Source organism: Colletotrichum spaethianum (assembly GCF_022836535.1).
Source record: "Colletotrichum spaethianum MAFF 239500 DNA, contig34, whole genome shotgun sequence".
Lineage (NCBI taxonomy): Eukaryota > Fungi > Ascomycota > Sordariomycetes > Glomerellales > Glomerellaceae > Colletotrichum > Colletotrichum spaethianum.
In genome coordinates, this window is record NW_026054804.1 from 446,457 (window position 1) to 470,421 (window position 23,965).

Sequence of the window (23,965 nt, forward strand, 5' to 3'; positions counted from 1 at the left end):
CCAGGTAGAATGCCGTGGACATAGACGCCAGATGAGATGCAAGTCGACGGAATCAAACGCCATTCAAAACCAGGCGGCAAACAAACCAGCCTCAAGTAGACATGGCAAGCGAGCGCGCCCCTTAGCCTCGGAACTGAAGGTCAACACCACGGTTTTGAAAGTTTGAACCACCACCTCGGGTTTCTCCCCCCTCACCATCTCGGTCCTGGCCGGAGCTACTGAGACCAGCGCCAGTCCGATTCCAGCGAAACCCCCCCAAAGGAGAAAAGGATAACCCCCACCTTTCCGGCGGGGCAAATCGCGCTCGGGGATTCGGACACGCGGGGGACCCTGACTATCAATCATTGACGTGCTCGACTCGATGCTGTGATTGCGGTTCTGCGCCCTTGCACCTGGCTTTTCTTCTTTGCGAGGTTTCCCACGACGGCGCGGCTCTCTGATCGTCATTTTCCGCTCAGCAGCACTAGACAGAAACCACGGAGCTTCGTCCGTCTGTCCCAAGTCTAGACCCGCCGATCAGAAGAGAGGAAAAGAAAGAAAAAAAGGACCGCGAAAAACCACAGACGCAAAAAACACACAATGGCTGCCCCGCGCACCGCCGCTCCCCGGCCGCTCTCAGCCGTCCTGCCGCCGCTGGTCCTCGGCACGGCCACCTTCAACTACCAATACGTCTCGGACCCCGACCGCATGCCCGCGGTCGACATCGTCTCCCGCGCCCTCGAGCTCGGCGTCAACGCCTTCGACACCTCCCCCTACTACGGCCCCTCTGAGTCCATCCTCGGCTCCGCCTTGCGCGCCCTCGCCCCGCCCCGCGAGTCCTACTTCCTCGTCACAAAGGCCGGCCGCATCGCGCCGACCGAGTTCGACTACTCCCCGACCTGGATCCGCGCCTCCGTCCGCCGCAGCCTCGAGCGCCTCAACACCTCCTACCTCGACCTTGTCTACACCCACGACGCCGAGTTCGTCTCCCCCGATGAAGTCGTCGCCGCCGTCCGCGAGCTGCGCCGCCTCCGCGACGAGGAGGGGCTCGTCCGCTACGTCGGCATCTGCGGCTACCCCGTGCCCGTCCTCTGCGAGCTCGCCGAGAAGATCCTCCGCGAAACGGGCGAGCCAGTTGATGCCGTCCAGTCTTTTTCGCACTTTTGCGTACAAAACAATACCCTCGGCAGCGACGCCGTCCTGTCGCGACTGCGGGGCGCTGGCGTCGGCGTTGTCACCAACGCCAGCATGCTGAGCATGGGCCTCCTGACGACCCGCGGCGTCGACGACGGGCCCATGGCGAGCTGGCACCCGGCCCCGAGCCCCCTGCGCAAGCTGTGCAAGAGCCTCGTCAGCATCGCCGAGGGCGCCGGTGAGAAGATGGAGGAGGTCGCGCTCTACTGGGCCATGGCGAACTGGGCGCGCGTCGGCGGCGCCTTTGGCAGCGAGGTGCTGTCGCCCGCTTACAGCGGCCCCGCCAAGGTCGGCGTAAGCGTCATGGGCGTCACGGCCGTCCCCGAACTCGAGGAGACGGTCGCCGCCTGGCAGAGCATGCTGCGCGAGCTCGCGGCCGAGGGCAACAACAGCAAGACGCAGGCCGACGCCTCCATCGTCAGTCGACACAACAAGATCCAGCGCCTCGTGACGGAACAGATGTGGCCGGCTTTGGGGCAGTGGCGCAACTACAGCTGGGCCAGTCCTGGCGAGGATTTCGTAAACCAGCGTGCGCAGACCTCTGCCGCCGCCGCTGATGCTGCTCCGGCCAACCTTGCTGCCGAGCCCCATTTGTAGATGATTACGCAGGGACTGTCTGGGTGGACTTTTGTGGACAGGAGCACAGGGGGACTTGGGAATATCATCACTTGGGAACTGCCATCTTCAGCGTTGACTTGAATACATAGAATTCTCGAGCCGGGACTGTTGTCATCTCGGCTTCTTGTCTCACGTACTTGGGGGTAGAATACAATGAGCCAGCCATTCACATGGCCAAAAAAAAAATAAAAAAATCCACGTCGAATCCACTCTGCCCTCCCAAATGCCACGCTAAACGCCCCGAGTGTCCTCGAGTTCTCAACCCAGAGTGTATGCAAAAGTCTTCCCAAGCTCTCATGCCGAAAATTGCTGCAACTAGCTTCGGCTCCATCGTAGTTCTCCATAATGTCATTATCCGCTCACTGTGTAATCTCGGAGGACCTCTCCACCACATTCTCGTGACCGAGCCTCTTGGTCTCGGCATCTTCTTCTGTGATAGGCGCTGGGGTCTCCGGGGTGATGGTGACCTCCGGAGTCAGTGCCCCGCTGCCCGGAGACAGGTCGTCCTTGCTGCTGCTGCCGTCGACAGGTTCATCGGGGATGGTAGATGGCGGCTGCAAAGTACCGATGCTGGTCTGCACGGGCGGCTCGACGTGGACATCCTCCATGTGTTCGGCTTCGGGCTCGTCCTCAACTTCGTCCTTCTTCCTGGTAGTGGCCCTCTGGCCTTCACCTGACAATCCTTCCTGATCATGATTGGCCTCGCCGTTCTCAATATCAACGCCTACCATCTCTGCGAGACTCCGGAAGTTGAACATGGGCTCCGTGTTGTCACGGTCACCCTCTTCGCTTCGGTTGCCAACGCTCAGCTCGCTTGCCCGGGGATCGAGGTATGCCTGGTTGGTGTAGCTTCCAGCAGCACTATCGGCCAGCGAGGACGAAATAGATGAGGCATTGCTCATCTGTCTGAGATGAGAAGGGCCGCGACCGGTCGTCGGGATGGGTAACGATGGAGTTGACGAGGTGGTCTGGAAGCTGCTCTCAGACGATTGCGTCTCAACAGCTGGGCGCTCGACAGCTTTACCCTTGGAGCTCGGTGCCGAGGTCGGAGCTGGAACAGGTGCCGAGGTGGGCGCCGGGTTGCTCGTTGGTACGATCGGTGATGTCTCGGCGCTGGCGCCGGCAGAACTCGACTGTGCTCCCTGAAGAGTTGCTTCCACACGCAGGTTACTGGTAGTACTGTTTCCCCGGCGTCGTCCAAGACCAAGGGAGAGACTGCTTCCGCTAGCAGAGCTTTGCCCAGGCCCGTAGACGCTTTGACGATCCTGCTTCTTGACAGCTTTGCGCTCCTCCTTCTCCCTCTTCTTGGCCTCCTTGCGCTCCACCTTCTCCTGCTTGCGCTTCCGCTCTTCTTCGGCCGCAAGGGAGAGACGGACGGCTTCCATAAACATCATGTCCTCCAGTTCCTCCATTCTGCTTCTCCTGTTGTTGACAGCTCCACGCCCCGAGGAACTCCGTGGCCCAGGTTCGGGCCCAGCATGGACAGCTTCGCTTTCAGGATGACGGCTCGGGCTCTCCTCTGTTGGATTAGTGGAGGGCCCAGAAGGAGTACGGCTGCCGGTGTTCCTACGGCTAAAACGCCCAGGCCTCGTGAAGGCGAAACCGCGTTGTTGCTCGTTGTTGCCCATGAGGAATGCGGCAGTGTGCAAGGCAGTTGCCGCTGCAGCTCTTCGGGCTTGGTGTGCTCTCTGTGCCGCAAGTTTCGTTGACCAGTCCGGGCGTACTCGGTCCGTGGTAATAACGTTTGGAGCATTGGCCGACAAACTGTGAGCACGCCGTCTGCTTGAAGTGGGTGAGGTGGGGGACAGGGTCGAGTTCAGGGAGCTCTGCGACGACATCGCCGTGTTTTGCGACGGGTATCCAATGGCGTACGAGAGACCACGGCGGAATGGGGGAGCATCGTAAGTCACGCCAAACTCCGTCTGTTGGCAGTAAGGGCACTGGGCGGGCTCGGAGATCAGCATCTCAGGAGCTTCTTCCGGGTTGGCGGGGTTCGGGGGCTGATCATTCGGTTCGCCGTGGTGTTCGGGATAGTGAGGATCGGCGCGCTTGATCTGAACGAAGCATTCACTGCAGATGGGCTGGTCACAACACCGAGTGCGGTTCAGGTAAGGCGGGTACGTCAGGAAGCAGATGGGGCATTCAGAAGCGTCCTTGTACAGGAATACCTCCAGGGGCTGTCCATTGACGTAGGGATCGTTGGGAAGCTTGATCTCGCGGGGAGCGACCTCGCCAGACGAGTTGCTGCGGGATCCTCCGCTCAGGGCAGCGGCCAGAGCTTTCGCTCGAGGCTTGAAAGGCGAGCTGCTACGCTGCTGCTGCTGAGCTGGGTTGGGCGATGAGATACCGGAGCCAGGCATGGAGCCACTGCGATCTGAGCCAACGGACAAAGACCTTGGGCCCATCGGGACGGTCAGGCTGGCAAGGTTCTGTGACGACTCAGTAGGAGAACCTGGCGAGTTCGCCTGCGGGATGAATTCGGGCGGGGGTTGCTCGTCGGCAGCGGGGATAGGAAGGCCGCGACCGGCGCAGATGAGCTGGTACTCGGTCCAGTTGTCAGAGTAGTCGTTAAGGCCTCTCCAGAACGGGGCAAGACGCCTCTCAATCTGTAAGGTAGCCGGTATTAGCATACATTTCGATGCATCAGACTCGTAACGCAACTTACCTGCAAGTGCCGGACGACGGGCTTGCTAAAGTCTTCGGGGCCAGTGTATGTTCCAAGCGTGACGAGGTAACCGCCATCGACATGTTCCTCCCTCATACTACGCTCACGCTCCTTCTCTCTGGCAACGCGTTCCCTCTCAAGTCGCCGGGCCTCTCTTTCTTGTCTCGTCTCTCTCCGCTCGTAAGGGGCGTCATCTCTGCTGGTGGCGCTGGAAGATCCGGCTGCTCCGAGACCGAGCAGGTTCAGGTCGGCTCTGCTAAATCGACTCTGCCTTCGTGAATTGGGGCGATCGCTCGGGGTTCCCCTTGAGGTCGAGGTGTTCAGGTAGGCAGCCTGACTCTGGCGATAGTCAGTCGCCGGGTCGACCGGACGAGACTCTTTGGTGCTTGAATTGCCCATATTGATTATCGATGCTATGAATTCGACGTCCCTGTTTCGGTTGCTTTGGGTTCGGGTGCTTGAGGTGTTTCAGTCGGCGTAATCGCAGGCAGCGGTTGGCGGGACACTTGGCATCAATGACAGTCGCAGGGGCACTAGTGAAGACTGGGAGCAACGATGGCAGAAGAATGCGGCGCGGTAGCGGACAATGGGGCCGGTCGGGCGAAGCGTCGCGTAGTTGTGCTGTGGGCGAAAACAACAAATGGCAATCGTGGTTACGTTGGGGAAAACCGCCGCGGTCAAGTTGTGGACGGAGTCGAGATGTGTCTATCAACAATGCATCCTTCAGACGAAATCGTCAAGGGCTGCGGGCATTGTCAAATGATGGTGGGCGGTGGGGGAAGCGATGGGGTTTTCGATCCTCGAGGCGGATGGGATATGCGATGGCCAGCGACTGTGATCTGGGAGTGGTAATAACCGTGATGAGACGGTTTTGGGGCTAATGCGCAGTGTGCAAGTTGACAGCCAGGGGTGGTAGTCAGCGGATGCTTTTGTTTTTCTGCGTGCCGCGTTCTGGATGATGGAACCGGTCGGGCTTGTCGGGGTCGGGGAAGCTTGTGACAACGTGGACGTCGTATGTGCGTGGCTGGGCGCTGAACGACCAAAGTCTGATGGTGTTGCTAACTTCTGGGCGTGGGGGAGGGAGATGGAGAACGGCCCAGGAAAAGGCACAGCTTCAAGAGGAGTGCGAAGAGAAAGAGAGAGGGCAGGACCGGCAGGACGGATAAGAAGAGGGGGCCAAGATGGCAAGGTAGCGACCGATCGGGGATAGTGACGAGAGGAGAGATGAGCCAGGTGATTGTTGTATGGACCCCAGTGTCTTGTCGTTGGAGGGACGAGCAACATATGCTTGTCAGAGTCGTCAGTTGGGGGGGGTTGAGGCGGAGGGCCGGGGTTGGGGGGATGGATGGGTTTATCGGTGCTGTGCCTCGCTCGCTGGTCCGTGGCGCAACAGGTACGTACGTACGGCAGGCACGGATGAAGTGGTATGGAGAGGCGAGGAGGGGTATGGTCAATAACAGACAACGGGGAAGACAGCGCTCGGTGATAGACAAGGGATGAGTCTGCGTTGCCAGTCACAGAGAGAGTCAGGGTAGCTGTCAAATTTGTCAATGACAGCGTCGCCAAGTCAATGTGACGTCTGACGTGGTTCTGCCAGAGACGGAGGGAGAAATCATGAGAATTGTGGAATAAGGTAGTGTAGCGCGCTGTAGGGGGGAATCAAGAAATCAAGGCAGGAAGGGTCCAAGAGGAATCCGGATCTGCCCAAGATGTCGCTAGAATTGGGGTGAGCGTGCGGCGGCGGCGACGGCGGCGGCGACCGCGGGAGGGGGGGGTTATGTTTGGGTTCGTACAGCAGTGAGATGAGGCCAAGCAAGGTCAGGGTACATTAAATCGAGCTCAAGACGGCGGAGGAGACGTGTACCTGCGCAAGGTACCATGGACAAAAGTACCTCAACTACCTTACCTTGCATCGTCTGTCTACTGGGAGTGTGTGTGTACCGGTATGGGCCTACTCCCGCTACGAGGTGTTCTGGCTCCGGCTTGGCCTCACCAGGTCGTGTGCGGGCTTTGGGCGTGCTTTTGAGGGTTTGCTGCAGGGCTGGCTCTGGTCAGTGTCAGGCCAGGTACAGGACTCGACTCGCTGGAGTTTAGGCACCTGAGCCGGTGGTGGAGAGGCAAGGTAGCGCAACAAGTGGGATCTAGGTGGATGCGGAAAGAATGGAGAGTTGGGCCGCCGGTGATGCCTGGAAAATCGGAGTCGGTGACCACCACACTACAGCACCTACGCAGCTGGGCAGGCACGCACCATGGCAAGGACAGTGATGGTGATGACAGTCTGGACCGAAATCGCTCGCTGGACCGGCCCGGCTTGTTCTTGGCTCGCGAGTAGAGCTCTGCTGCTCTGCTGGGAGGGAGAGTAAGTTGCATGTCGGATACCAAGCAGGAACCAGAGGTTGCTTGTGGGTTCTTGATTCCTTCCTTTCCCCCACGTGGTTGCCCTTAGTTAACACTTCCTGCCCTACTTTGTCGAGGAAATGGCGACGGAGAATCTCGACTGGCAGGCGAGGTGTCGATACTCGCTGCGACTTGCACAGACAGTCCAGAGAGGCAGGTACGAGTACGCTCGCCCAAGGTACTTACCTAGGTTGTTAGGTACCGCCGGCACAGAGAGGGGCGAGAGGCTGGCGTGGAAGGTGGGGCCAGCGCTGGCGGGATCCCCTCCTTTCCCCGACATCCCAAATGCACTCAAATGCACCTGTCTCCCACCGTGGGCGGAGGTATCGTTGCTTGCATATCCCCGCGCAGGGGTACATCGTCCCTCCGTCCATCCCACAGTGCCTGTCTCCTTTCGTCGAGCCCGACCTATGTACAGTAGGTGCCACTCGGCCATGACCCCCCCCTCACCATGGTCTGCGCTCACACTTGCTGCATCCATCTCATCTCATGTTGTACACTGCACGACGAGTCGGGATGCTTTTGATGCCCTCGACTGCCATTAATGCCTCGCGCCTACCACTGTCGAAGTCAGCCATACCAACAGCCTCAGGCATAACTCCCTCTCATCAGGATGGAGGTGAAGTCTGACTGAAGGTGAATGAGGCTCGCTATCCGAACCTTTCCTTGTTGAAAGAGCACACTGCTACAGTTCGAGGCCCTTCTTGCTCAGCACACCTGTCTTATGTAAGCCCGGCCGAAAAGTTCAGAGCCCAAAGAAATCCCCCTGCCTCCGGTCTTCCCGCAACCAGCTTCTCGCTTTGGGTGAATCTTGTTGCTACCGTAGTTATTGGTCAATAATATGAACAGACTGGAATTCTCAACATCATCTCTCCTTTCCCCCCCTCAGCCCCTATTCCGGCCCGCCCTCGCACAACACATCGTCTCCTTTCCCCTCTCTTTGCAATGCTCGATATACCATAATGCGCGTAGCAAAGCCTCCTGTCTCATCTAACCCGCCACGACCCTCGTGGGCCCCCTTGCCGTCCAATGCTCCCAAACGCAACGCTGCCAGAGCTCACGTCCTTCAGCCTTCATCCATGGTCTGCCCTCCGGCAGCTTCATGCGCACACCCACCTCGCAGGTTGCACACGTAGGTCCTGCGAGAGAGCTATGATACCTTCCAGGCTTGAGCGTATGCTGCGCCCAAGGTTCCAGATTCGAATCCACCGCCTTTCCACGTGTCAACCGCTACCGCTAAACAATGCACCTCAACAACCACCCATCAGCCCAACCTAGACCGGACCACCCAGAATTCAGGTCGACCACTTCGTCTCACTTGAGCGGTCACCGTCTGGTCCCAGTCTTGTTGTTATGCCGCCCGGGTTTACTTACTCGGTTGATCTTTGCTTTGTCTGGGCTGGAGCTAGTCTCCTTTCCAGCCTGGCCTACATCTACAAAATTCCATTTGGCATGTGCTGCTGTTCAGCAGATTCTCCGCCATACTGTATTCGAGTGCCTTTCTGTCCAAGACTAACAGTGCCCAAGGACTTTGTCAGTGCTTCAGGTACCGCCGATGGACCCCATCTCTCCTGTGGTGTGCCTCATGCGCACCAGCCATACACCCTCACCTATCTAGAGCCCTAGCCGTCTGTCCCCTTATCTCACTACCCAATGCTCTGACACTGTCGCGTGATGCTCTGAGACATCCATCACACTGCGTTGGCGGCGGTGAACACCTCAAAATGCCATTTACACCTCAATTTACACCACAATCTTCCGATCCATCAGTCAAAGGAAAAGAGAAGAAAAAGAAAAAGAAAACTTGGGAAACCTCAAGAGAGAAAATTTGCACGCTTCTTGGTGTTTTGTCTTGTTTCGTTTTACCCTTATAACGCCGGCGATTTTTGCTGCGTTCCAAGCCAGTCTTAGACGTGCGTTGCAGCACATAACAAAACTCATGGGCTTGCTGACTTGGGAATGAGAATTCTATTCTTCAAAGATAATCGCTGCACGAAACCGGCCAATTCCTCGGTTTCGCTTGTCTTTTATGCATATATGAAACCGTTTGCGCTGGCGCGACAGTGCTGTACAAATTCCATGCCGAGAATCCAACTTAGTAAATGCTATCAATATGCAACCTCTTTCGACGATCCTGGGAAGAGACGTCTTCCGAAACCACTGCAGCTCATTTGTCGCTCACCGCAAGGTAATCAAAGGACTGAAATCGAATTTGGATTTGCTTTAGGCTTTGGAAAAAAACACAAACGTGGGCAGCTGCTCTATGCCTATTAACTTCTTAAATATTGTCACCGAGTATATCCCTAGAGTCTGCAAATATCTTGTCTACGGCCCCCACAGGTTGCAGGTCCGACTATTCTTTAGTAGTGAACTTCCATCAGCGTCCAGGATGGTTCATGGAGATGGGGATTTGTTAAAAGTACAAAAGACGGTTCACGATAAGAAATTGTCATGGCCCATCGCACATGGCCCAAGCCTCTGAGTTCCGCATACAGCGTGCGGGAACTTCATCAAAAGGCCGATGGCAAGTGTTTCCCTCGACTGGGTGTAGGAGACATTACATCAGCAGGAGGCGCGGTGACGTTTTGCCCGACTGCCGACGAAGCCAGACCCACTTTGGTGAAGCAGCCAATAGAAGTCGACATTCGACCTAGGAGCTTGCCCAAGCCTCCGACAGAAAAGTTCAGAAAAGTCACGACCGATCACCCATCAGTCTGGGCAAGCTTGCACCAGCGCATTTTCTCCGATGGTTGGCGGCCGCAAGAACAAGTCCACAGGCCCTGCGCCTCCGTCGAAGACCCTTGTGCTCGACAATGGTGCATACACCATTAAGGCTGGCTTCGTCTCCGAAGAGCTCACCGAAGAGCCCCGAGTGATCCCCAATTGCATCGGCCGAGACCGAGCAAGGAAGGTCTACGTCGCATCCGACCTGGAAAAGTGCCGTGATTTTGGCGAGATTCAGTTTCGACGACCGGTGGAAAAAGGTTTCATCGTCAACTGGGAGGCTCAAAAGGAGATTTGGGATCACGAGTTCTTCGACGACAACGCGCCTCAGAAATGCGACCCCTCAGAGACGAGGCTGCTCCTCACAGAGCAGCCCAACTCGCTGCCCATCCTGCAATCCAACTGCGACCAGATTGTCTTTGAGGAGTACCAATTCGCAAGCTACTATCGCGGCATAGGTATGTCACCGCACCGCGCCCATAAGTCTGGACATCAACTGATTTGCTTTTGCTCCCTAGGCGCCTCTTTCAACGCGTATCACGACGTCCAAGGCATCCTTCAGACACCCCGAGACCCGAACACGGTACCTCAGCTCCCGGCCGAAGTTGTGCTGTTGATCGACTCTGGCTACTCCAACACGATCGTCATGCCACTCCTGAACGGCAGACCGCTGCACTCTGCTGTACGCAGGCTCGACGTCGGCGGAAAGCTCATGACGAACTACCTGACGCGTCTCCTGTCTCTCAGGTACTACGATATGCGCAACGATACCTACATTGTCAACGAAATCAAGGAACAGGCCAGCTACGTTTCTATGGACTTCAATGGGGACCTCGAAAAGACCTGGAAGGGCACTAGAGGCGAGAAGAGGGAGCCGTATGTCACTGGGGCCGGTATTGCAAAAGACTACGTGTTGCCCGATTTCCACACGCGTACCAAGGGTATTGTTCGAGACTACGACCCTGCGATGCATACAAAAGCGAGGAAGCTGGCCGCACGCACCGCAGATAATAACGAAGACATCTTGACGCTCCGAAACGAACGATTTTCCGTGCCCGAGTTGCTCTTTCAACCTTCTGACATTGGTCTTCGTCAGCCTGGTCTTGCCGATGTCATCATGCAATCCCTGTCTGAACTCCCCATCGGGCTCTGGCCCGGGTTGCTGGCCAACATTGTCGTTGTTGGCGGCAACGCCTTGTTTCCCGGCTTTATTCAGCGGCTGGAGAAGGAACTCGTCAAGCGAGTTCCTGATGCCTGCATTGTCCGGGTCGCGCATCCCGTCAATCCCATCACTAGTACTTGGGAGGGGGGCGCCAACTTGGCCAAACACCCCGACATCCACAGGTTCTCTGCCACGAAGCAGGAATACGAAGAGTACGGCGCCTCGTGGGTCGCCCGAAAGTTCGGCTCGGGGAACGCAGGTGATTGAATCATTACTACTCTATAGCCGAGCCGTCGAGATGTTGGCCACCGTCAAAAATTCTCGCGCAATTCGCCTGACCCTGGTATGCTTCCCATGCATTACGGCAATCTAAAGAAACCAAACAGCGCCGCCCACTCAATCACGACCTTTATGGATAAGCACATTCTTTGCAAACGTCCAATGAGGCCAACCCCTAAGAACAATTTGCCCGGGGTATTTGTACTGCGAGCCTTCGGAGACCTTGTTAGACTCACCTGAAGCTCTCCTGACGCTGGGAAAGACTGCCTGCAAAAGTGTCAGCGCCAGTCTTCCATTAGCGAATCAAGTCTCGGGCGTACAATAGGCTTGACCTACTTGGAACCGCTGGCTTCACAACGCTGAAGGCATTCAGCAGTGCCGATCGAGGCACCAGTGCCAACTGCCGGAATGTCGCGGCGAAGCTGCGCGAACTTGACCGACAGGGAGTCGCCGCCAAACGATGCGGCAACAACGCTTGGAGGGAGGCCAAACAGTCCATTGGCAACGTTGTGTGTGCCGGCGTCCTCTGAGCTCAGGGCCGATATCAGAGTAGCGTTCCCGCAGCCTGAGAAACTCCGGTCATCCTTGGTTCAGCGCATCAGAGCCAGGAGGCAACTTACCTATGTTTTGCATAATGTGCAGGCTGCTCTGGGGGAAGACAGTCATCATCCCTGGTTCCAGCTTCGTCTTGACGACAGGAGCGCCGTTTTCCAACGTCATGAATGTCTCGGTGGTCCCCGCAACCGACACGACGTAGTTGGAAGCACGAGCGTGGTAGTGTGGTGTCAGCATGGCGCAGGGGCCGAGGCTGATCCAAGCCATGGTCATGCCATTGCCCACGGTTGCTGGGAATGTGGCTGCATCGGCGTTTACGACTCCGCCGGGAGTATGAGTATGGAATCGATGGGCGAAGTAATTAAAGGTCCAGTTTTTATCATCAGGGAGTATTCCTAGCTTGCCGAGCTCCGCCGGGCTTGTTCTCAGTGATCTGACGAGGTCTGGATACTGCGTGTCATCCGTGGCATTGACCGTCACCGCATGTAAACACAGAAGCAATGGTGACAGGCCTTTTGGCGTCATGGAAAAAGCGATCATGTTGGACGAGGTGAACAAGGTTAAGGCGTCCTGAAGGTGTCCAACTTAATCTTGGGGTTTACCGCTTCTAGACCCCCTGTCCTCTGGCGGACCAGGACGAGGCTGCAATTTATCAGTCAATTTCTTGGACCCGAGCTCCGTTTCACCTCGTTCATCGTTGGGGCTACAGTCGGCCTCGTGATAGGGGGTTTGTCAAGTAAGAGCATGGCGAAAGGCGTTGCAGCCGGATACGGTGATGTGACTGCTGCTTGGACAACATCAAATCCAGAGACCGGAAGCGAACCATTAGACCTTCAATAGGGTCAGCTGGAATGCTTTGCGGGTTCTCTTTGTGACTGTCTTGTAAGTCCTGCTTTAGATAGCTTGGACCTTGCACTTTCCCGAGTTTACTAGTTTAATGGATTGTGCAGTTGGCGCTGTGTTAAGATATTGTTATCACAGGAGGACCTTACGAGCAGGAGACCTTGAGATGCAACCGAAACCCTCAGTTTGTGTAAGGTTGTGGTGCAACACGGCAGGATCCCGATCCATACACTGATGCATTGATGGGTACAATCGAAGATAGTTTTTGTCAAATCATCTAGTAGCAGGTAGCTCAACGGAGTCACACATCGTCCAGGGGTCGGTCTCCCTTGCAGGTATGTCAAGACTGTGCTGCAAACCTCCGCGAGTTGCATGCGTAGCATCCAGCCTACGTGTCAACCCTCCAGATGGACTTCGGCGAGAGCAATCTTTATGAGATTGTCCGAGTCAAGGGCGAGGATACCCTGAAGCAATGTCCGCCTAGCTAGAATGACATGGAATGTCGTGTAGCGCGTCAGGGAAGGCTCGTGAAGCAAGCGTCCATGGTGATTGTAATCCAACGGCTATCTGGAGACCTCAGAGACGGATATCGTGGGCTTTTGAGATGGATTTCTGCCCCGAGACCACCTCATGGGGTCACTCATCTGAGTAATCACTCCAACATGTCAGTCTGAGAAGGTGTTACGAGAGGGGCGGTATCGTCTGGCTGCAGTCATACGTAGGATCCAACCTAGTGGAGATGAGTTACGTTTGATAGAAGGCTCAGACCTTGTGAGGCCTGAGCCGGAGTTTCTTTTCCGAGGATACACCCACGAGTCGAGATTGAGGGCAGTCGACCACAGCTGGATAGCCCCCGGAAGTAACGCAAATCGTCTTGATAGGATCCCAATACTTGTGATTCGGGACAACAATGCGTATTGAGGTAAACCTTTGTGCTTGGAAACGATGGCCTTGTACCAGAGGGACAAAATCTCGCCTGTGGCTGGGCTAGGAGGAAAAGGAGCCTTGGGCGTCTCCAGAACCAGAGATGTCTGCCTTGCTGACGTGATATCGGATGCATGACTGTCGACAGCCGCTTTCTCACGATCCTCTAAGTGATCATGGAAGGATCGTGAGGAGAGGTTGCGCGATGTTCCCAATGAACAGCGAGGCAGTAAGACAGACGGGGCCAAGGTTTCCATGATCAGTTTGTCTTTCCACTAAGATCTAGACGGCAATTCGACCTCGTTGTATTCTTTCAAGCTGAGTCCAACTCAATCTATTCTAGGGACTAGTGGGACTAAGACACATTAGCAGCATGATGCTGTTGGCTGCAGACGACAAGACAACATCGAAAGTGGAGTTAAAAGCACAGTGGTTTTCGGAGGATGAATTGTGCGCTTAAGAAACACGTGCGACAGCGCAGTACCATGACTGGAGTTATAAGAGCCTCGGCCACTGGGCGTACATTTGCTGCGATGCATGCCACAAACGAAAGATCAGAATGAGAGGAGACTTGAGATGGTCTATTGCCACTACTTCTTGTGCAACTGAGGCTTCAAACGCTGTGCTTCAAGGGTATCTCAGAAACGACACAAACGACGGTTGGTGAGAACCCACGCGCTATATATATTCTGCGATAAACAATATCCAAGGTAGAACAAATAAAAATCAGAACCAAATCGGCTGCCCTCCAAGAGCAAGGGAGCTTTGTGCGCCCTGCCCCGTGCAAGTGGCTTGGCTGAAGTAGAGAAGTGTCGTGGGAAACCGCCTGCATCACCAAAGGAGGCAGGCCTCTCTAGAGAGGCCTTCTTGGACCCTTTGGAATGCTGTTGATAGGCTTAGAGCTGTTCGATAGCCAAGCAAAAGGCTGAGGTCGTCGTCATTGCTGGAGGAAATTCTCCTAAAGGTGTCGCAAGAAACGACCGCGGCTTGAGCACCCTATTAAAAGTCAGTGATCCACACACATGGCGCGAGGTCAGGAAGATCGGACAGTCACACTGCGAATAGAGTTAGCAAGGCCACAAGGTAGGATGGTGAGAGCTGGTGGGCAGTCTTACGAAAGTCGAGGTCGATCCCTCATTGTGAATCATGCAGTACCCGCCACAGCAGCCTCTGCAGAGCCGCTGGGTGCGCTCGATACAGTCCTGGCACTGTTTCCTAGCCGTCAGTTCTGGGCTTTAATCGGCACATGGATCCGGGTCAAGGCCTCAAACTCACATTGCTACCACACTCCCAGCAGCTTTTGGTGATGCGGGCCTATGTGGATCTTTATCAGCAACTTTGGTTTCCCGGTAGAGGCACGTATTTCACATGAACCAAGGCGAAAGGGGCTGTGGGAGAACGAGGAGCATGGACAGCATTGTGGCATACACTTTGGAACAGGCTGGGCCAGACGGCAAAGGACGTCCAACACTCAACCCAGCAACACCCTCTGTGTATCGATGACCTCGCCCATGGAGCAGTTCGGGAAGCAGGCGCCGTTTCGTACCTTGATCTTGGACTGGCTCTCGTGTTCCTGGTGCTGGACCCAGGCGCCGCCCTCGGCGTCGACGACGATCACGTCCGAGTCGGCCAGCTCGGTCACGGCGCCGGGCGCCTGGTAGCATTCCTCACACCACCACTTGTTGCAGCCGGCGCAGTAACGCTCTCGGAGGCAGTCGATGCACCGTGCAACGAAGGATGAGTTCGATCCCGGCCCGGAGTGCGGTGTAGTCGCGGCCTTGACTGACGAAGTCAAGAGTGGCGGAGGCGACAATAGCGGGCGATGGATCGCAGGCGTGCCGCTGTGGACCGACATGCCTTCCGGAGCAGCGCCGCACCCAGCGCAACCGCCCAACGCGACCGTGGCCACCGCCCAATGCCGGGCTGCGGGTGGAATTCTCGCCTTGCCGTACGCTGGTGAATTCATGTGGTGGGGACCGGTGCAAGCCAGACCATCGAAAGCAATGATGCCATGGCAATCTACCAGAGCGTTGGCCCATTCGTCCACCAAGGGGCGTGTGATGATGCGGCCCTTTTTCTGATACCACTCATCTCCCTCGGTGCGCAGGGAGGAGGTCAACGCCTGCTGCGACTTGGCGTTCCACCCTGCGCCGATCTGCGCTGCGTGTGAAGCTGCGCCAAATGAGACGCCCGACGCCGTCAGTGTAGTGTCTTTGGCACCAAAAACGTACAGGCCCTTGAGTCGAGGCATGCCCTCCGGCCGCGACGGTCTGCAGGCATACTGAAGGGAACCGCAGAGCTTGCGCTCGTTGAGATTCTTGACCCCGCGAATGGAGAGAAGACGTACGCTGTAGACCGAGTCGAGAATGATTTCGTGGCAAAGCTCGGCCGTCACGGACAGGCCGTCGAGGATCAGCGTTTGTACATCCTGCAGGATGTTTTGTCTACGAATGTTGGAGAAGATGCCCCTCAGCGGACCCGAGTAGAAGCTGTTGAGGTCATTGTGTCAGCCGACCGTTGCACCACCGCCCGTTGGATCCTCCGTGGTCTCCACCGCGCAACTTAGCTATCCGCGACCGCGGAATGGGACCGTCGGAACAAGTGAAAAAGGGAGGGAGGGGGGGTGGACGCACTCATCTTCGGTCAAATTCTCATCGAGCTGAACGTTGCGCCAGACTTCGCCTCCACGGTCGATGCCGTCAATGTCAAACTGCGCTCCGCGGACTTGGCTGAGATCAAGGTGTCTGAATACACCAGAGGTGTGCTTGATAAGTTCTCGGAATGCTCGGCTCGTGGATGCAAGACTTAGACGATCATGAGCGGAGAGGTGAGGAGCTGTGTGGGCTAGGATGAGAGGATTGGAGAGGAGGTAGAGGAGAGTTGTGACTGGGTTCTCGTAAAGCGTGTAGGCGTCTTCGACGTCCTGGAGCATGTTACGGCGAACGCGCGCGGAGGAGAATCCGGGGAAGTAGAGATAAGGGAGTTTTGCGACGGCCGTAAACCACGAGGGTCCGCGGCGATCAAATCAAGAGGTTGATCGATTACGACGATGTGGGTGTTGGCAGAGAGGGAGAAGGAGAGCCAGAGAGGAAGGGAAGCTAGGGTCGCAACAAGATGGCCGTCGAGGTCGGTCGGGCGGTTTCGCTGGCAGTGGCGCAATCGCGGTCGGCTTCTAGAGAGATGATGGTGCTGGCGGGTTACATAAGGAGGATTAGAGCTCTAGCTTGGGTGGGCAGATCAAGAGGCGCCGTTGAGTAGGAAGACGTGTCGGTCTAAATATCTACACCGTCGAACCTTGCCAGGCACAGGAGAGTGGACGGTGGGCTAATGTCCGGGCAGGACAAGACAAGAAACGTGGGAGTGTCTATCCTTAGCTTTGCGGTGAAGAGGTACTCCGTGAAGCAGAGTTGAGACAGGGAAGCAAATGTACATCGAGCAAGGGGACCTTGAGGTCAACCGCCGCGTACGTACCGTCGACAAGATGCGCCGAGAGATGCAGCACGGGCAGGCTAGAGCCCAGCAGGCTAGACCGGTCCAAGTTCCCTGGATGCACGTCCAAGTAGGTGGTTCGGTTGTCCACACCCCATCCGAGTCCTTGGCTCCAATCTGGGTTTCTCTCGTGTCTTAGAGGCTGGAGCAGAGCAAAGCATTGCAGCAACGGCAAGCATAGACGCGAGACTCACAGGCGCCCACCATCCATCAGCTTGCCTGTCGCTTCACCCAGCAGGGCAGGTGTTGTCGGCAAAAGGTGGTAGTGTGGTAGTATCTGGGGTTGGCCCGGTTGGGTCGGACCCTGAAAGAAGGATCGGCCGTGTCCAGTCAATGGAGCCATTGTGGCAGAAGGAGATGGAGAATAGTGCGGTTGAAACGGAAGAGGTTCAACCCGCCGTCTGGCGCGGTCTTGGCAACTGCAGAGCAACAGAGCAAGTCCACTGCGCTGGCACCTTGACGCTCGTGTTGATAGTTTCTGAGGGCTTGCCGTGCATCCACTTATTCATGCATCCACTTGGGGGTACACGGCAGCTGAGAGAGGGGGAGAAAGTCAACGTTGTACGGACCGAATATTGAGGCAACGGACGGAGTTTGATGTGCATAGGAGAGACTCCATAGAGTTGAAAAGGGGGGTTGGAGTGGTGAGGTGAGGTGAGCGAGGTGTTGAGGCGACATAAGGCGAGCTGCATCGGTCCAGACGTGCATGCTGAGGCAGTTCTCATCAAAACAACAAGAGCCCAGATGCGCATATCCGCGCACTCTGGCCCGGAATGAACGGGAAACCATTTGTACTCACGCGACGTTCGTGCGGTTACAACGACGCAATCAGGTTTCCCTGGTTGTTCGCATCGTTCTAGAGGCATTTACCGACCCAACTCCCTCGTTTGAACAAGTGCTATCTTATGGACTCATCCAATTCCGTCGCTTCATATCCAGCAAAAGAGGCAACTGGAGCCAAGTTCCAATGAAGGTGTGCTGAGCTGGGCATGTCTTGAAACCGTCGCATGACCCAAATTAGCCGCTCCAACCGTTTAGACTTGCCATAGTAGGCCAGTGACTCGCTGATTGCTGTAGAGTGTGTGCATGTCCCCTCACCACAGCCCACTGGGCCTTAGGCGTCTGGCTCGCTGTTATGCGCTCGGTGCTCTTGGCCGAACCAGGAGCAAAGGCCAGCTTTGCCGGACTTTCCACCTCCACGCACGACTGCTTCTCACGGCAATCTTACATGCACCATAACAGAAACTTACTCGTTGATGGGCGGTTTCCGCTTCGCCCTACACTGCGCTGCCACTCTGGCAGTCGCACCCGGTCTATCCATCCTTGGCTGTCTACCACACCAAGCAATAGAGGGGAGGGGGGCGGCACGCTGCGTCCCTGTGGTAGGCCATGTAGGTTTTCTGTCGGAGTGTCGACTCGAGCTGCTCCAGGTCGCGCTATCCGCTTCGCGCATCTCGGGTCATGTTGCCCCATCCTGATGTTGCAGCTTGCAGTCGTGCAGCGACTGGGCTCATCCGCCCGTGCCTCGAGCGTCCAGTCCCCTTGCGGGAGATGTGGCTCCTGCGCGACACCGCCTGGGATGATTGTAACCTGGGGGGCATACGTTGGGGGGCTAAATGGCTCCTACGTGCTTATGAGGGAAGTGTTTCGGCGCGCTGATCCGCTAGCTAGCCCTGCTCCGGGGCTCACGGAGTTGCAGCCCGGGAGTCGCGAAATCGGGATTTGGTTACTTTTGTTTCTGCTGTTTATGGAGACGCGGAGCTTTGGAGCCACATGTAGGTAAAAGGAGCCTCTTGGCAGTTGCACATCAAGGTCCAGCTTTGTCCAAATGGTTAGGGTGTCATTTGTTTTGTTTTAGTTATTTTCAGTGAGCGAACTGAGAGCGTGCACAGCCAAACGGCCAAGCAAGAGACCAGTAGATGGGGTGATTGAGAGTGGCCTCGGTACTTCCCAATCGAGGCGTTCAATTCATGTCGACCCTGTCGGTGGTACCTACCTATCCCCTTTTTCCCCACTTCTTTGTGCCGCCACCGGTGACCGGTCTTGGCGCCTGGTGCAGTCTCTCCCCGGATCCGAGAGTCATAGTCTGTGTCACCTGAGGCGGTGAGAGAGATAAGAGCGAGATAAGGAGGCACTGTGGCGCGAGCTGACCGAAACAGGAATGGCGCCACGCGGTCAGCTCGACTCGGGGCTAGTGTGGCTGATGTGCATTTCTTCCTGCGAATTGATCCGGGCTTCTATGGAATCCCGAAGAAATCCGCCATCCTGCTGATTCATCGCGACCATCACCATGGTGTTTTCCGGGTGATCCAGTCTTGAAGCGGCATGCCTGGATGATAATTGTCTGTTAGCCTCCGGGATTAAGAGACTTTTGTTTCTCTTCCGGTCATGTCAGGTTGCAATAGCCCGAACGCCGGCAGTGCTCTTGACGACAGAGTAATTCCTCCATTACCCCTCCACCCCACCTAGACACGACATCTCAGCCGCCATCCATTGTAGACGAGTCGGAAAGCAAAGGGAAGCCATACCAATTCAACTACCGACGCATACGAACGCGGACTGCAAAACATGGAGGAACCCCAATCTGAACTGAAATGGTCTGCGCCATTCGCAGTACTACCACCTTTAAAATCCGCCTCTCGAGACTTGCGCGGCGACAAGATTCTCCTCCCCCAGTCCGCTCTAGAGCAGCTGCTTGCAGCATCTCCCCGACCGCCTGCGCCCCCAAACTCGACCTTCACCTCCTACGACCCCTTCAATCCATACGCACGCCAACAACAAACCCAATATCAATATATGGACACCTCCCAGCAGCTGCCTAACCCCTTGATGTTTCTCTTGGTCAACCAGAAGAACGGAAATGTCGTCTACGCCGGCATTCGCGAGTTCTCTGCCGAGGAAGGCGAAATTGCCTTGGGTCCATACCTCTTGGAAGCTCTGGGCATTTTGTCGACTGACTTTGACAGCGAGGGTTCCAACAACGAATCGATCGACCTGACGGACGGCATGATTCAAGATACCCAGCCGATGGTGACAGTGCACGCGAGGCAACTGCCCAAGGGTACCTATGTCCGCCTTAGACCACTCGAAGCCGGTTATGACCCCGACGACTGGAAGTCCCTGCTCGAACGCCAACTGCGTGAAAGCTACACCACCCTCACAAAGGATACTGTGCTCTCCGTCCGCGGCGTCAAAGGCGAAGAGTTCAAGTTTTTGGTCGATAAATTCATGCCCGACGGCGACGGCATCTGTGTCGTAGACACGGACTTGGAAGTTGATATTGAAGCTCTTAACGAAGAGCAGGCCCGCGAGACTATGCGCCAGATTATGGCCAAGGCCCAGCCTGGTACCACGAATGGAAGCTCGAAAGGAGGCGAGCTTGACGTGTGGAAGGCCGTTGAAGGCCAGGTCCTTCCTGGGGAATATGTCGACTACGAACTGCCCTCCTGGGATCGAACCCGACCTCTGACTATCGAAGTGTCTGAGCTACCAGTCCCAGATGCAGTAGACCTGTTTATCAGTCCCAAATCCACTCGACAGCGAGCCCAACCCCGCGACTCAGAATACGTCTTCGGCAACTTCTCCCCTTCTGAAGACGGGAAAAAATCTATTACTCTTCAGCCTACCAATGTCGAGCTCGAAAATGCGGAGCAGCTTCTTATTGCGGTTCATGGCTACCCCTTGACAGGAAGTTCTGATGAGTCGGTACCAGTCCGTTTTCGCCTCAGGGCGAGAGCAGCGGTGGAAGGAGAATCACAAGATGTAACGGTTGACCTGACAAACGATAATCTAAGGTCACCAGACGAGGAACAGTGCAAGAACTGCCTTCAGTGGGTTCCCAAGCGAACCATGATACTGCACCAGAACTTCTGCCTTCGAAACAACATCGCTTGTCCAAAGTGTAAGCATGTCTTCAAGAAAGGATCCCCGGAGTGGGAAGCACATTGGCATTGCGAACACGACGATGCTTTCGGCGACTCGATGGCAAGCAAAGCCAAGCATGACAATATACGACACACTGAACGCAAGTGTCCGGCTTGTGATTTTAAGGCGTCATCTTTGGTAGAGCTGGCACTGCACCGTACGAACATGTGCCCGGGAAAGTTGATCCTCTGCCAGTTTTGTCATCTTGAGGTGCCGCAGGAGGGCGACCCATTAAATCCGTCTGCAGAGACGATTCTGTCTGGTCTCACAGCGCATGAGCTGGCAGATGGCGCCCGAACAACGGAATGCCATCTGTGTTCAAAGATCGTCCGCATGCGAGACATGGCAGCGCACATGAAGCACCATGAACTGGACAAGGTTTCCCGACCCAAGCCGGATATCTGCCGCAATGCGAACTGCGGCCGGACTCTTCATGGCGTTGGATCCACTGGCGCAGTTGGAGCAGGCACGGCGATGGGACAAGGACCTGGCAATGAGCTAGGTCTTTGCTCATTGTGCTTCGGGCCCCTTTATGTTAGCATGCACGACCCAGAAGGCAAAGCTCTCCGACGTCGTATCGAGAGAAGGTACCTCGGCCAGTTGATGACAGGCTGTGGGAAGAAGTGGTGCGGAAACGAGTGGTGCCGCTCTGGCAGAGCCAACCTCAGACTCGAGTCCAAGGGAACCAGTGCTCAGGCCGCCCTGCCGCTCGTTAAGCCGCTGGTGCAAAGCATATCACAAGTAGAGGAATCAATGTACTTTTGTGTTGATGAAGCTTCACAGCGGCGGCGAAAGCTGGCAGAAATGTTGGCTGGCGAAGGTGTTTGGGATTTTCAGTGGTGCATTGCTGCGTGTGAAGCAGCCTCGGGAGACTTGGACAAAGCACGGGAATGGTTGACAAATTGGGCGCCAACAAGACAACGGACATGAGGTTAGACATGCGGGTTAACTTTGCAGATTCATGGCGTTGTGTATGAGATACGATTGATACCACATAGACTCAGCAAGGGGATACACTAGACCCATAGCATGTCGAGCTGCAGTTGCTGAAGGTTGATCAAGGCACAAAGGCGTTGAGAAAATAAAGAATGTTGTACAAAGATTCGATCAACCACAAATATTAGATTCAGAACAGCTTGTTACTACATCGGCAAAACACAGGTCGATGGAGGGCCAAAAAGCTATCGAAGATGAAGTAGTGAGATGTTACTTCTTCGAATCACTTCTTCAGACTTCTGTCTCTCCCTTGCTTCACAAAGAGTGATAGCCAACAGTGGACTGGCTAACATAAGGAGACCTGGGTATAATTAGCACTGGGCTTCGAGGGATATTTGAAGTGGAGGGGTTTAATTACTTTAAGAGGTTCCGGACTCCGACGATGGCAGCCATCCCTCCGGCATAGATACCAAGGAGTTTGCTCCAATCCCCGTTTCCATAGGCGGACTGGCCAACGGAGAGAGCAATAAGGTCGTAGACAAGACAGCCACCAAAGATCCAGTCACTGGCACTGGCCAACAGTCCAAATCCCACGCCGGTAAGCACCTTAACAACAGTAGAAGGCTGCTGGTGGACGAAATAAGCAACCGAGCCATTGTGGAGAAGATCTAGGACACCAATGCCGGCAAATGTCTTGGCAACAACGTGAGTGAGAACCGAGTTGATTGATTTTGTGTTCATCGGAGGAAGACGGTTAAAGATAAAGTACAGCTGCGCAAGACTGTTAATGACAACAAAAATGTTGGAAGTCTTAAGATCTGAGCTGTTCCAGAAGATCATCCATGCTGTTATAGCGTGTCAGCGTGTTCTCAATTTTCAGGACCGTGATACCTACTAGCAATGCAAAGGTTTCCAACAGCGTAAAAAGGTGCAAAATCAACCATAATTCCAACGTCTGCATCCATCGGCTCAACCTTGGGGTCTGCCTTGTACAGGCGCCACAGCCAAGCAAGCTGGAAAAGCTGTTGCGAAAAAAAGAAGCCTGCAATGAAGAAAGGCTGTGGTGACCAGAAGGAAAGGTTGGCGTCGTGGATGTCTTTCATGTTAGGAGTGCTGAACATGCCATAGTTCTGGGCTGCAAAGTCGACGGCGAAGGATGCAGGCGCGAGCCATTTGGCAGTTGAAAGAGAGACACCCATCGTCATTAGCTTTGTTTACAAGGAACTGATACTGACTATTAGCAGATTTGGCGTTTTGAATATGTAAAAGTTTTTGATCTTCAACGAGGTGATTGATGTATGGTTTAGAAGTTATGAAGGTGACACGAAAAGGTGCTCATACATGACGTTCACACTATATGCCCTGCGTCAGTGTTCGGCGAACGACGTGGACTCGGGCATTTCAAAGACCGACTCCGACAGCCCGGGCTACATGGAGGCTCATGGAGGCTCATGTTCTCATGACGCAGGCTTGTATGGCTGCAGTTGTGTAGTGGTGTGTCAATACATGGAGAGATCTCATACGTCATTGACTTTTTGAGGTCCGAAACGGGCGCTGCTGAGCCCCGCAAGGTCCGCGTGTTCCGACCAGGCCCCACAGCATGGCTCCGGCTCGACGGGGATGGTGTCATCCGGTGCGGGTTCTGCGATTTTATGCATTCACGCCAAAGAGCGTCTACCGACTTTTTGGTTAACAAATTTGGCCGTAGCAGCCAAAGTCCATTAGTCTCTACCTCTTTGTTGATCCGTACATTAACCACTTTTCATCGCCTCGTCGTTGGGTCCCCTTGGAGAAAATGTCAACATGGGTATCGCGATCGTGTCCGTCCGGTTTTTTTCCAGGTCAATGCCTGGCTCAAGTTGACGAGAGACTTCTACTTCATTACCTAAAGCTTTACGCATGGCATTGTGGGTGTCACTATTGACGGTGTCCGAATGCGGAGCCGGCCGACTCAACACGCTGAGGGGATACGTCAATGTTGGTCCTGTCAAGTCCGACTCATATGTATAGTGGCTCTTCACAACCCCACTATCCTGGAAAAGAAGCTTTGGCTTCCTCCTCGCTCGACCGATCGTTTCGACTGTTCGTCTTGGCACATCTGTACTTGACAAACCGAAGGCTCTACGGGAGCGCGGTAGTTTCTGTGCCAGTTTGCGTAGAGAAGGCGCACAGGAGCACACTATCAAGGTGCCGACTTCTGCTTCGGACCATATTATAGGCATGGCAAGATCATCTGGCGTGAATCAAATTAGCGTTCCCTAGATGCCACCAACGGG

At 55.3% G+C, this 23,965-nt stretch overlaps 7 protein-coding genes across 7 annotated transcripts; 3 read left to right on the forward strand and 4 right to left on the reverse strand.

Moving 5' to 3' along the window:
• Window positions 1-579: 579 nt before the first annotated feature.
• Window positions 580-1,770, forward strand: ColSpa_10325 (D-arabinose 1-dehydrogenase; the record flags this gene model as incomplete). Its single annotated transcript, XM_049276537.1, has 1 exon — window positions 580-1,770. One exon carries the CDS (start codon window positions 580-582, stop codon window positions 1,768-1,770), a length of 1,191 nt encoding a protein of 396 aa, XP_049132494.1.
• A 380-nt stretch (window positions 1,771-2,150) lies between these two features.
• On the reverse strand, window positions 2,151-4,855 carry ColSpa_10326 (protein SIP5; the record flags this gene model as incomplete). The annotated part of the gene is made up of 2 exons (XM_049276538.1): window positions 2,151-4,397; window positions 4,457-4,855. 2 exons carry the CDS (start codon window positions 4,853-4,855, stop codon window positions 2,151-2,153), a joined length of 2,646 nt encoding a protein of 881 aa, XP_049132495.1.
• Window positions 4,856-9,599: 4,744 nt separating this feature from the next.
• On the forward strand, window positions 9,600-11,006 carry ColSpa_10327 (actin-related protein 6; the record flags this gene model as incomplete). The annotated part of the gene is made up of 2 exons (XM_049276539.1): window positions 9,600-10,035; window positions 10,096-11,006. 2 exons carry the CDS (start codon window positions 9,600-9,602, stop codon window positions 11,004-11,006), a joined length of 1,347 nt encoding a protein of 448 aa, XP_049132496.1.
• Window positions 11,007-11,350: 344 nt separating this feature from the next.
• Window positions 11,351-12,113, reverse strand: ColSpa_10328 (sphingoid long-chain base transporter RSB1; the record flags this gene model as incomplete). Its single annotated transcript, XM_049276540.1, has 2 exons — window positions 11,351-11,583; window positions 11,639-12,113. 2 exons carry the CDS (start codon window positions 12,111-12,113, stop codon window positions 11,351-11,353), a joined length of 708 nt encoding a protein of 235 aa, XP_049132497.1.
• A 2,698-nt stretch (window positions 12,114-14,811) lies between these two features.
• ColSpa_10329 (uncharacterized protein) lies at window positions 14,812-16,272 on the reverse strand (the record flags this gene model as incomplete). Its single annotated transcript, XM_049276541.1, has 2 exons — window positions 14,812-15,829; window positions 15,974-16,272. The coding sequence occupies 2 exons, from the start codon at window positions 16,270-16,272 to the stop codon at window positions 14,812-14,814; spliced, it is 1,317 nt and encodes a 438-aa protein (XP_049132498.1).
• A 3,125-nt stretch (window positions 16,273-19,397) lies between these two features.
• On the forward strand, window positions 19,398-21,683 carry ColSpa_10330 (ubiquitin homeostasis protein lub1; the record flags this gene model as incomplete). Its single annotated transcript, XM_049276542.1, has 1 exon — window positions 19,398-21,683. The coding sequence occupies one exon, from the start codon at window positions 19,398-19,400 to the stop codon at window positions 21,681-21,683; it is 2,286 nt and encodes a 761-aa protein (XP_049132499.1).
• A 420-nt stretch (window positions 21,684-22,103) lies between these two features.
• ColSpa_10331 (uncharacterized protein) lies at window positions 22,104-22,888 on the reverse strand (the record flags this gene model as incomplete). The annotated part of the gene is made up of 2 exons (XM_049276543.1): window positions 22,104-22,534; window positions 22,585-22,888. The coding sequence occupies 2 exons, from the start codon at window positions 22,886-22,888 to the stop codon at window positions 22,104-22,106; spliced, it is 735 nt and encodes a 244-aa protein (XP_049132500.1).
• Window positions 22,889-23,965: the final 1,077 nt, after the last annotated feature.